Genomic DNA, 12,346 nt, shown 5'->3' with positions numbered 1-12,346 from the left:
TTTCCCATCCTGTTTAGCAAAGGCTGTAATGAAGTTCATTAGCAGGTAGGGAACTTCCAGGAAGGTTTTGTTATGTTTCTAGTGTGAGGCAGCAATCTCGAAGCTCAGAACAAGGAAATAAGTATCTAGGAGGAAGGAGAGCAGTATTTCAGATACCAGGAAAGTTGTCTAGGCTTTGGAAGGTGGACACAGACCAGTGGCTGGCCAGCTATTTGCCTGGGAGGTAGTGAGAGAGAAAAGAAACCAAGCAAAATGCAATGCAAACAAACAGGGAATGAACACCCTGCTCATCACCTCAGCAGCAAATCAGCATGTCTGTTGGCTTTTAATACTCTTTGTATAGAATGCTCAAATATATTGTTATTATTTAAAATGGATGCGTAAAGTTATATATGCATTTATTGTGTATATGTTTAGAAGTATACATATTGTGGCATGGTTAATCCTAGCTAATTAAAATGTGTATTACCTCAAAACGTGATCAAAGCTTTCTCATCTTAAAAGAATACTGTACTGGAATAGGTTAAATGCATCATTAGCATTCTTGTAGCATTATCCTGTAGTTAATCAACAGAATATTATATCTCTGCCCATATCACTCTTGGAATGGGAACTCAGGAGCCCCAAATTCAGCTACTCTTGTGGCTCCCATCTCCAGTTCTTTTGATTCTGGCTAAGACAGCAGCCTTAGATACTTTCTTCCGGTCATAAGCCAGGCCCAGGGCAGCCATGCAGTCGATGAAGAATGTGGTGAAGTTGATGTGCCAGCGGTACTCACTGGCAGAGTAGTCATAGGGGAAGGCATGGTGGTAGTTGTGGAAGCCCTCACCTGGAACAGAAGCATGGAGAGCAGTTAGGGGGTTCAATGATTGCTGCTTCCTCTTTGCAGACCTCTTACCTGTTGTACACCTCGAACCTTGAAGAATCCTGCTGTTGAGTGAACAGATGAACCCATAGTCCTGTATTCTAAAGTGAACAGGTGCCCTCAGAGGCATCTCAGGAAAGCAGCTGACAGGCTCTGCTCACACATGCCTATCTACAGCATTTGTCAGAGCAAGTTTCTATCATAAGATAAGAAGTCAAGAGAGAAGCTGGGTCTGTGGGAACAGATTTTACAATGTGAAGTATCAGAGCATCAAGAGATCCAGGCCCAAGAACTCAAAGGGTCTGTACATAAGTGCATGTTTAGAGGGAAAACGAGGAGGCTAAGGGGACTCTCGGGCATATTCCTCCACAGCTAAGTAGATAGCACACCTTCCCCACAGTGTTGATCTCTGTAAGAATAGGGTGTATTCTAACAGGAGGGGCAGCTGCTGCCAAAAGGGGGAAAAAATGAAAGCCTAGCTAGTGACAAGAGGCCCCCTCCACCCATCCCCTCACCCCCAGACTGCTGGCTCATAGTGGGCTGCTGTCTGAGTCAGGGAGGTGCTGAGAAAACAAACACTTTGATAAAAGATTCTGACCATTCCTGAGAATAGCATTTTGATAGAAGGAAAAAAATTTTTTTTGGACTCAGGAGGGCTTCTGCAGAGGCCGATGTGTTTACCTGCTCTTGGCAGAACTCTTCCTTCTCAATGGATTCCAAAAGTACAGAACCCAGAAGATCCAAACGCCCTCTTCTGGCCATATCAGGCACTGCATACAGGTGGTGCACAGCCACACAGGCAGGCAAACCACCCCCACACATAAAATAAAAATACAAATTCAAGAAAAAAAAAAAAAAATTTTTTTTTTATTTTTCGAGACAGGGTTTCTCTATGTAGCTTTACACCTTTCCTGGATCTCGCTCTGTAGACCAGGCTGGCCTCGAACTCACAAAGATCCGCCTGGCTCTGCCTCCTGAGTGCTAGGATTAAAGGTGTGCACCACCACTGCCCGGCTAAGAAAAAAAATTTTTTTTGAAAGATTGCTAGTTTTTACATACTTTCATAAGGAAGTTGCGAGTGCATACTTCCCAGGTATCCGTGTCTTGACATTTAACATGAAATCCCATAGTGACAAGGGAGAGAAAAGAGATGAACAGGTAGCAACCAGAGCGGCAATAGATAGCCCAGAGATGCTCCAGGGACTGATCAGAGAACACAAGCATGTGACCCGAGGGAAGTAATTCAAGGGGAGATGAGAGCGATAGGAAGCAGCTGGTGGAGAGCAGCAGTAAGATGAGAATGGGTTTGGAGCAGTGAATAACAGCCAGACAAAGGGAGACGTTGGCAGCCATTTGGAACTGATGGTCACAAGGAAGGCTCGCTGTTAGAGCACAGGACACACCCGACTCAGTTCAGATTCTTCTTCTCTATGGAAACATCAGATTTGGATAGAATAGGGTTCATTTCAAAACTGGGAGCAGCATACAAAATTCTAACAGGTGCCTAAGGAGGATGGAGATACATAGAATCCAAAAAGAAACAGGGAGAAAAGCTTTAAATCAAGTTAAAGGTACTAGGGAGTGATAGGCACGGATCTGTGAGCAAAGTGGTCTCTGGCTGTCAACAGATGAGCAATAACTCTGCTCACTGATGAGAGGAGAAGGGCACTGGGTCCTCACGGGGGAAACTAGCTTCCGGCTTTAGTCCCTGGGAAAGCAGGGCAGGGGAGACAAAGAACTGCTCTCTCTCTGATCTGCAGTTGGGACTGGGATCAGAGAGGAATGCACTCAGAAACAGTCAACATCAATCAGATCATGCACACGGAACTTCTCCCCAAACCCCGCTCCACCAGGAACACTGAGGAGGAGTCCTCAGTACGGAACAGCCAGGAGAAAAAGAACAGGAAGGGCGCGGTGGTGGGAAGAGGAGACAGGGGAGAGAGTCTGCCGTGCAGTTGACATCACCACATGACAGAGCGGGGTCCGCAGAGGTGAGAGAAATGCAAGTGTGGCAACCTGAAGATCACTGAACTATGTCACAATTCTCCTACACTGTATATAGCAAGGTCACATATACCCCGCTGGGCAATGGGCTATCCCCATGACTGTGGCAGTCTTTATGCATATCCTGGGCTACCAAGGGCCACAGACCTGCCCGGGGACTAGAAGAGGGAAACTCAAAGGCTCATTTAGGCAGCACTTAGAAATTGTTTTACAACCTCTAAGTAAAAGCAGAGTTACTTTTACCTAAGAGTTGTCGCTTGCCCAACACGGATTTCCCGATACGCTCCTCCCCAACCCCCAGTTTTATAGTGTAAAAACCGAACTACACAGTACTCATAAAACAGGTCATTCTGGTTCCCCTGGCTCCTGGACAAATACCCCAAGCAGCAGGCCCCTAGATATGGTCATGCTGAGGATTAGTGACTTACCCACGGCACCCAGGGAAACCAGGATATTCTCTCGAGATTCAATGTTCTTGTCATAGGGGCGATATCCATAGAGGTGGGCAGCACTGTTCACCAGCCAGGTGGCATTGAGCACCAAAGTGTATCGCAAGAAGGTGCTGACGCACAAGCTGTTCACGAAAGTCTCACCCCAATAATACCAGGGCACCAGCGTGGGCAGGATGAAGCACATGAGCAGGAGGCCAGGCTTGTAGTACCTACGTGGAGAGATCACACACTGAGTGTAGGGAGAGGACTCTCACACCTACACAAACCGTCCTTTCTAATTAGGCAGGGTTGTGTCATTTTTATGCCTGAGGATGGGACAGATTCACAGCAAGAGGAGGGGGCATAAAGTCTTGAGCACAGGGTTATCTGTTTTTTTAGATTAAGTACCCAGGGAAATGCCAATATTCTAAGATCATCTTACTGGATATAGTATGTCTCCTATCATATCTTTTCCTGACTACAAATCCATTACTTTTTTCATAAGAGCATAAGGTCACGCTGGCCAAACTGATCAGAGTCAGTCACGACCTCACCAGCCAGTTCCGTTGCCCAGGCCGTTGTCATCAGCCTCCGAGCTCCTTTTTCTGGCCTGTTGTGGTCTTTGGCAGCTTACGGCAAGTGTCGTGCATTCATTCCCTGCTATCACCCTGTAGATCTTTGCTCTGCTTTCCCTCCAGGGTCACATCAGCCTTGATCATCTGCAGGTCTCTGTCCCTCTGGAGGCCCTGTCCCATTCTTCATTCCCTACAAAGCAGGCCACCGACATGCAAGCAGACAGACTGCCCTCAGCAGCTGTGTCTAGTACTTCTGCGTCACTGACATTGCCTCAGCCTAGTTTCTTTCCATCGTGGCCACCACTTCCCTCGCTCAAGACCTCCCGGCTGTCTAACCTGTGACCCTGCCCATTACCTCCCTGGATCCATGATTATCTTCACTCGTCTTGAAAGTGGCTTCTCCAAAGCCCACCTGACTGTGCCCCATGCTGCCAGAAAATGCTTGAGTAGTTCCCCCAAACCGGCTGAATTAATATTCCTTCTGCACCCGTCCTTGTCCTGTTCCGGCCGGATGCTACATTTCACAGAGAAGGACTACTTCAGGAGCATGCTGCTCCAGCACTCTGCTGCACTGCCCCTTCCCACCACACTGACGGGAGCCTGCCTTTGGCCGGATGCTGCTGCTGAGGGGCCCCTCCACTGTATATCCACTGAGCCTTATTCCCTCCCTGTACTCAATCACGGTAAACACAGTATGGTTCTGCCTTATGTGCTGATAATTGAGGCTCATTCCTTCAACTCCAAATAGGCTGAAAATTCCTTGAAGGTAAACACTCAGCTGTGTGTACCAGACTAGGACTGATGTTATAGTTCTTGGTTTAAGATGGGTTGGGCAGAAAGAGAGCAACCGATTATGGCTGTGAGTCTGTTGGATGCTGAATTGGAGATTAAATGATTTTAAACTTAACATTCCAGTCAATCACCCAGTTATTATTTTATAAACCCTAAGAGAAAAGGTGGAGTTCCCCAAGTTCCACGTCCTTCCAGCTCCATCCCTACCCCCACGCTCCCAACTCACCTCCTCTGGAACATGACCAGCTTCTCAGCTTTGAGGTCAGACATGTCCAGTTTTCCACCCTTCTCTTTGACAGCCGGGTGTTTGCGCACAAGCAGCCAGCCCACGTGAGAGAAGAAAAAGCCACGGCGGGAATTGTGAGGGTCGGCGTGTGTTTCTGAGAACTTGTGGTGGGCGCGGTGATCTCGGGCCCATTCATACACATCATTCTGGAGGGACAGGAAAGAGGACCCCAGTACTGAGAAGAGATGCCTTCCTGGGGGAATCCAGTGCTCAGATATCTTCAAGGGCCCAGGACTCTCAGTTCAACTCACAAAGCCCATAAGACTCTAGCTCCAAAGGAGGCCTTGGGGGGGCTGTGCTTTTGTACACTTGTCCCTGAAGCTTATTTGGCAGAGCACACTGAAGGGTGTGCGTGGGGGAGAAGGAAAGCCAGTCACAGCACTCACAAAGAACACTGCAGTTCTTGAAGAAAGGAATGTGGGGATGTGGGGGCAGAGATCAGGAGGCAGGTGGCCTTGGATCCCAGGGAGTCACTCTGGGGAAAAGATGCAGGGAACACCACCCTGATGCTTTCACAAGTGACAGCCCACCTAACCTAGTAGACGCCAGAGTGTAACTAATGAGCGTGAGCACATTTCCCCAGGACCTCTAGGTTTTGTCTCGGACATGGGGGAAACCCTTCACATAATTCCCTGTTTTTCTCTTGTAAGCCCCACACCGTAAGTCATCCAGTGCCCACTGTTTCTCCCCCAACCCCTCCTCATCGGCTATAAACCAACTTCAGTACCTGGTCTAGCCAACCCAGCAGCCTTGGTCAGTTCAACCTTCCAGACTCAGTTCCTCAACTGCAAAGTGCAATAATTGGCCTGGAGTGGTTGCACACACCTTTAATCCCAGTACAGGGAAGGCAGAGGCCAGCCTGGTCTACATAGTGAGTTCCTATCTCAAAAAACAAAAACAAAAACCAGTGTGATAAAAATAATATCCACCGATATGCCTGTGAGGGCTTCATGGCTTAACTAACACCAAGTGCTTAACAATGCCCAGCACACGGACTATGCAGCATGGCCCTTTAGGCAGACAGCCCACAACAAATATATGGTGTAATAATACCACAATGGCCCTGAAATCGAAAGTGACCCAACCTGGACTGCCTTTCCTATTTGCCTCTCTCTTATCTGGAAACCAAAAAGGGCAACCTAATAGTTCTTCTCTAGATGCTGATCCCCCACGGCCCACCCAGATCACCCTTGGGGTGGAGACACAGTAACAGCACAGCTTCTCACCTGGAAAGCCATGGTGTTGGCAATGATGAGGAAGAGCCGCAGCGGCAGGCGCGCCTTGTAAGTTCGGTGGCTCCACAGGCGATGAGCCCCAGCTGTGATGCCCAAGGCACTGATGACATAGTACATAATTCCTGTAAGACAAGACCATGGGGGAGTCACCAACAGGCAAATTTCAACAGTAGAAGTAGTCAGGAGGCTTCCCGGATGCCAGTGTTTGTCTTTGGGATTAGGCTAAGGATCTGTTTTCCACTGGACCCTAAGAATCCCTTGGTCTCTGATGCCCAAGTAGCTTTCGCCCCTTAAATGGGCAATGCTGCAAAACTCTTCCAGCAGAGCTCAGGACCACGAGCAGGAGTGTTGGAAACACTGAACAGTTACGGAATCCCCAAGTTGTAGGGGGCATTCAAGTGACCCAGCTGATACAGTCACATTTGAATGAGAAAGAACGTGGCCACATAAGGCCACAGCCCTGAAAAGTCACATTTGCAGTATCCTAAGCTTTGCCAGTGACAAGATTTTCATATTCACTACACACTTTGAACAGAGCGGGTGTCACGAATACTGTACTTTATCTGGGTGTGGTGGTGCACGCCTTTAAACCCAGCACTCCAGTAGATCCCCAAGTTCAAGGCCAGCCTGGTCTATAGATTCCAGAGCACCCAAGGCTACACAGAGAAACCCTGTCTCAAAAGTAAACAAAACAAAAAACCACAAAGCCCCTATACTTAGAGGAAATAAGATCCCAAGAGAGGTTAGGTATAAGCAGGGTCACCCAACTAGTAAAATAGGAGCCCGACATCAGAACATTTTCCTGCTTCATCATCTTCTAGGCCTGCAGGCTTAGAAGGTACTAAATTTGATCTCCAAAGGGGAAAGAGATACTCTATGTACCCAGCTCTTCTCTGGCCAGCTAGAATGCTGGGGCAGAGTCCTTGGTAGATACTGTCCTAGGGAGCAGCAGCAACAATGGATCCTCAGAGGCCACTGACCTTAGTTGCAGTGGAAAGACTATGCATTGTACAAACTGTCCCACGTCCTTCTGTAGCAGAGATAGCAATTTCCTAAGCAGCTTCCTGCACACCCCCATTTTCTTCTTACAAAATACTTACTTGCAAGCCATATAGCCTGTCCAAAGTAAAGCTCTAGCCACATTCTCTCGGAGCTGGGATTGGAGCACCAGATGCTTGCTACTCATGGTCATGTGGCAATCTGACTGTCCTGTGTACAGATCTGACCACACTGTAGCAGAGCGCCCTGCAGAACCGCTGGCAATCAACAGGAGGAGAGAAAAGGTGTGTGGCAACATAGAAGCCCTCAAAGAAGCATCCATGTTGGTTTTATGCGCTAGGTGGCCCAGGCACAGCCTAGACCACGTATGACACCATCTAAACAAGGGAATTGGGACAAGAACCCAGGCACTCTGAAACGTTCTACCCAAACTTCCCAATGCGTTCAGGAAAATGGCTCAAGGCACTTAGAACCCCTCACCATCCCCCATGGGACTACTGTGTCCACCCAGTGGTAAATGAACAGCTTAAAGGTTGTCTTAACTGGGCGGTGGTGGCACATGCCTTTAATCCCAGCACTTGGGAGGCAGAGCCAGGCAGATCTCTGTGAGTTTGAGGCCAGCCTGGTCTACAGAGCAAGATCCAGGACAGGCACCAAAACTACAGAAAAACCCTGTCTCGAAAAACCAAAAAAAAAAAAAAAAGAAAGAAAGAAAAAGGAAAAAAAAGTTGTCTTAAGAGGGCTGAAGCCCTGGCAGTGGTGGCACACGCCTTTAGCAACTCGGGAGGCAGAGACAGGCGGATCTCTGAGTTTGAGGCCAGCCTGGTTTACAGAGCTAGTTCCAGGACATCCAGGGCCTCGGTCTTGTGGGGGGTTGGACTGGAGCTAGATTGGTGGCTCAAGCCTTTAATCCCAGCATTTGGGAGGCAGAGGCAAGGCTGCTCTCTGCGAGTTCAAGGCCCAAGGCCAGCCAGGGCTACAGATAAGCCCTGATCCCCCACCCCCAAAAATGGAAATGTGTGTGCGTGGGGTGGGGGAGAAGCAGACTCTTCGGCCCTGAGTGTTAGCAGAGATCTCTTCAGAACCGGTCCTCTGGCAGAGTTTGTGAAGAGAATAAAGAGGCTCTGGAAACCCCCGCCTCAAGAGAAAGGCTGGGAGGCGGCACAGCTCACACCCAGCACGTGACCTTCCCAATCCTGGCGAGGCATTGCTGCCCTACTTGGTACTTGGAAAAACTGTGGTCCCGAGAAAGCGGATCCTCTCGGATGTAGGGCATCTGGAGAAGGTCTAAGACAAAGCGCCCAGGACCAGATCTAAGTGCTCAGAGGACCTAAGGGGCCCAGGGCAGGGGGAGCCAATACCTGGCTAGCCATCCCTTTCACACCCTTACCCTCTGAGTGTGCTGCCACAAGGTACCCACACCTGACACGCTCCAGAGAAACCTCCTGTCTCAGAGAAGGACCCCTGCCTCCCTGTCTCAGCAGTCGGCCCCGCCCCCTTCCTGACTGAGGTTTCGTAGACGAAAACACATGTAAAGTACACAGGTATCCTAGAGGTGGCCTTGCCATCAGCCTACACCCAGTGAATCCCTGAGGGGCTAATTTAGGCCTGGGCCTGATGGAGGGTCCATTCTCTGCCATGGAGGGGCCAATAGGGCTGGAGGACTGGCGTTTTGGGTCCTTGGCACTTATGGTCTCAGGGGACAGGGCAGGAGCAGGCTAGATGAGCGAGTGGAATGAATGTGGACCTTACTCCATTCTTTCAGTATCTTGTTGACTGGCACGTGCAGCGCCCACGAGAATGACCTGAAGCAGCTGAGGCACACACCTGTACACTTGGGTGTTGTAGAAACCTACAGCTCCGTCCTCTAGGGCAAACCAGCTTGGTCTGGTCAAGGGTTGAGGTCAGAATAGTATGTAAATACCTCCTTTAGTCTTTTTTCAAGGGCCTCTCCAGCACAGAAGCTCTGTTCCCTGCTCTGGCGGACCAGTGGCCCACAAGGCCCCAGGTCTAGCCCTGAATCTCATGCCTCCCAGGTAGGGCGCGTTTCTCCGGAGTCAGATGGAGCTGGGATAAGCAGCCAAACAAGTGACTCACACAGAAAATCTTGTTCAGAGAAAGCTGCTTCTCTGCCTCAGGTAGACCCTTCCAAGCCCCCTGCACGGGGACCCCAGAATTCATGTTAAGGGACGCCCAGTCCCACAAGGCTCTGCTCCCAGGAACCCAGAGAAAAGGCCGGAAAATCTGGACAGAGGGGCCACTTCCTTGGGTCAGAGGCTACCTCATTTAAGAGCAAAGAAAAATCTAAGGTATTGGCCCAAGACAAGGGGAGCTGCTCACCGAAGATCCAGGTGTAGAACTTGCAGGAGGGAACCAGTATGATCCCATACAGCGCCCCCAAGTGCAGCAGGGCCATGAGGATGATGTTTCTCCAGACGTATTCCAACTTGGGCGGGGGCCCCTCCTCATCCTGGTAGCTGGGGTCATGTATGTCTTCTTTCATTTCAGGACGGATATCTTCTTCCAGGTACAGAGGCATCGTCTTCTGCTTCTCTCGTCCATTCTGCAGGCTTCCGGAGGGAGGCGCTGTGATGGTGGTGGTGGTCGTATAGGAGCTGGAGATCTGCCAGGAAAAGTGCAGTCAGGGGGGCAGATCTGTGGAGGACCGCGGGGGATGCTACCACTCTCCTCACACTAGTGCAGCGAAAGGCACATTAAAGAAAGGCACAGACCCTGCTCCAGAGCTCAGGTTGCATGAGGGCGAGATGTACTCTGAGATAGAGCAGAAGTTTCCAGAAACTACAGATTTGTTGCGGGAAGGGGGGGGGGGGGGCAAAACCTCAAGGTGAAGGACCAGTAGGAAATAAGAGTGGAACATTCGCACCCCCAGTAACCCACAAAGGGAACCCCGTGTGAATATACAAGTATCGGCACGACTGGCTTTTCTTTGCTTTAAAGCTTAAGACACGAAAAGTTGAGACTCAGCTGCCCAAACTACACTCCACACCTCTCAAACGACTGGTCGCACTAGAATTCGAGAAAGGCAAGTAGTCCGAGGAACTCTCAACTCTCTCTCCTCCGCGGACCCGGTCACCTAGACGCCCAGTCCGCGTGGCCGACGCGCGGGGCGGGGGCTGCTTCCGCGAGCTCACCTCTTGGAGCATGTGGGCAGGCATCGTGGCTGGCGGCGGCGGCTGGCCTCCCTTTCCCAGCGCTGAGACCGAGCGTGGACTTCGGTTCCGGAGCCCGCTGGTGCCGGCGATTGGCCGAACTGCGCTCGGAAACCTCCGCTCCTGTCCCGCGGGATGGGTGTTCAGCACGACCTGGCTGTGCGTAGATCTCCCGGGCTGGGAATTTAAAGGGTAGAGCAGGCGATGGGATGACCGTGTTTAGTATTTCCTCAGACCCCTTTTATCCGCTGCCAGCAAAGGCCAAAGTGCGCAGAGCTAGCCAGCCAAGGAAGCCAACTGAGGAGGTGAGAGAGGGAGGGACTAAGGAGGGGGAAAGAAAGCCAAGTAGATTCCGGAGCAAACCTCCGAGGCGCCGAGATGCTAAAAGGCATCTACACCGCGCTGCTCCAACCCCCTGCCTCGGGGCAAATGCTAATGCGCCTCCTGCGAAGACTGTCTCGCCATTGGCCAAAGAGAATTTGGTGCCACCTCGTCCAGCCTTTTCCATTGGCTCGGCGCAATCTGCTGTTCCCTCTGCCACCAGCTCCTTGCTCTCCCCTCCCCTCTTTTCCTCCTTATCCTCTTTGCGGTGGGCTGATGGGTGACTTTTCTCTAAGAGGAGGACAACTTAGTCCTCTGTCGGGGTTGTGTACCTGCCTAGGACTGTCTCCTGGCGCTGAGCGAATGGGTCACTGGGGAAATTGCCATGGGAGAAGTGAGGAACTCCTGGTGGCTACCGCCACTCACAAGTCGGCCCAACTTCACGTCCACCCCCACTTCCACACTCGCGCAAAGAGGAAACTGGCCTCCACCCGGGAGACGACTGGGGCGGGAGAGTGCGATCCGCCTCTGGATGTCTAGCGCCCAGGGCTCTGACCCGGGGAAACAATGGTTTATCCCGCCCGCCAGCACCGGGATGCTAACTTCAGACAGCTGCGATCCTGGGTGCTGGGAGCTCACATGCAGAGATACAGCACTGCGCTCACTCATTGGTCGTTCTCTTCAGGGGACCGCCTCTGCCGGGAGCCGGAGCCCAATCCTAGCCCCACCTACGGGAGCGGGACGTTTGAGAGATTCTTTCTTTGATCCTTAGGTTGGAATTTGGGGATCTTCCAGGGAAATGGACTAACGAGGTGTATTCACACAGATACATTCACTCTGCAACAAGTCAAAGGGCTTGCATGTGCAGTAAGAACAGCAAACAGGCATTCAGCGATTCCCTAACTAATCACAAGAAACATTTTGCTGAACCCACACTGTGACCCTGAGCAGCGGGTACTCCTTGGTGATGATGATGTTCGTCTTTTTTTTTTTTTTTTTTTCAGTCGGGTTCTCTGTAGCTCTGTCTGTCCAGAGCTCACTATGTAGACCAAGCTGGCCTCCAGCTCACAGAGATCTGCTTGTGTCTGCCCTTGAATGCAGGGATTAAAGGCGTGAGCCACCACACCCAGCCCATTGGTCTTTTAAAAGAGGAAGTGAGACAGAGATGAAGTTACCGGTGGCCATGCTTAGCAAGTTTGTGGTGGAGCTAGGAATTGAGTGGAGAACGAGCGGCGGCCTCAACAAACTGTCTTAAAAGTCAGGCCCCACCTGTCGTGGGGTCGTACACCTTTAGTCCCCGCACTCAAGGGCTGAGGCAGACTCATCTCTGAGTTCTAGGCAGCCTAGTTTTTTGTTTTTGTTTTTCCTTTTCCAGACATAGCTTCTCTATGTAGCTCACTGCCTTGGAATTCTGTTTGTAGTCTAGACTGGCCTCAAATTCAGAGATTCACCTGCCTCTGCCTTCTGAGTGCTGGGTTTATAGACATACACCACCAAGCCTAGTTTATACAGTGAGTAGTAGGCCAGGCAGGGTCACATAGACCTGCCTGACAACAGCAGTCAGGCTCCCCTGGGAACTGTCCCCACCTCCATCACCTAGGTCTGGGGATATTACCTGAACCAAACTGGCATGATATTCATTGCTAGAAAAGGCAGGGGCAGGCCCAC

At 50.7% G+C, this 12,346-nt stretch overlaps 1 protein-coding gene across 1 annotated transcript; it reads right to left on the bottom strand.

Moving 5' to 3' along the window:
* Positions 1-381: 381 nt before the first annotated feature.
* On the bottom strand, positions 382-10,777 carry LOC128093939 (acyl-CoA desaturase 1). The gene is made up of 6 exons (XM_052711855.1): positions 10,340-10,777; positions 9,528-9,810; positions 6,180-6,310; positions 4,894-5,099; positions 3,298-3,530; positions 382-829 (listed from the first exon to the last, which is right to left on the bottom strand). Exons 1-6 carry the CDS (start codon positions 10,361-10,363, stop codon positions 630-632), a joined length of 1,077 nt encoding a protein of 358 aa, XP_052567815.1. The 5' UTR covers positions 10,364-10,777; the 3' UTR covers positions 382-629.
* Between the last annotated feature and the right edge of the window lie 1,569 nt (positions 10,778-12,346).

The sequence above is a fragment of the Peromyscus californicus genome, unplaced genomic scaffold (genome assembly GCF_007827085.1).
Source record: "Peromyscus californicus insignis strain IS unplaced genomic scaffold, ASM782708v3 Scaffold_4__1_contigs__length_199733344, whole genome shotgun sequence".
Classification (NCBI taxonomy): Eukaryota; Metazoa; Chordata; class Mammalia; order Rodentia; family Cricetidae; genus Peromyscus; species Peromyscus californicus.
Note: the sequence above shows the minus strand (reverse complement) of the source record. Positions and strands in the feature narration are given on the sequence as shown.

Bases quoted from the DNA above. Each gene is read 5' to 3' on its own strand.
- LOC128093939 (XM_052711855.1), bottom strand. From the start codon at position 10,363: ATGCCTGCCCACATGCTCCAAGAG. The intron at 5,100-6,179 runs GTGAGAAGCTGT...CTGTCCCTCCAG, and splicing joins CCAACACCATGGCTTTCCAG to AATGATGTGTATGAATGGGC. The intron at 830-3,297 runs GTAAGTCACTAA...CTTCTGTTCCAG, and splicing joins GGTTTCCCTGGGTGCCGTGG to GTGAGGGCTTCCACAACTAC.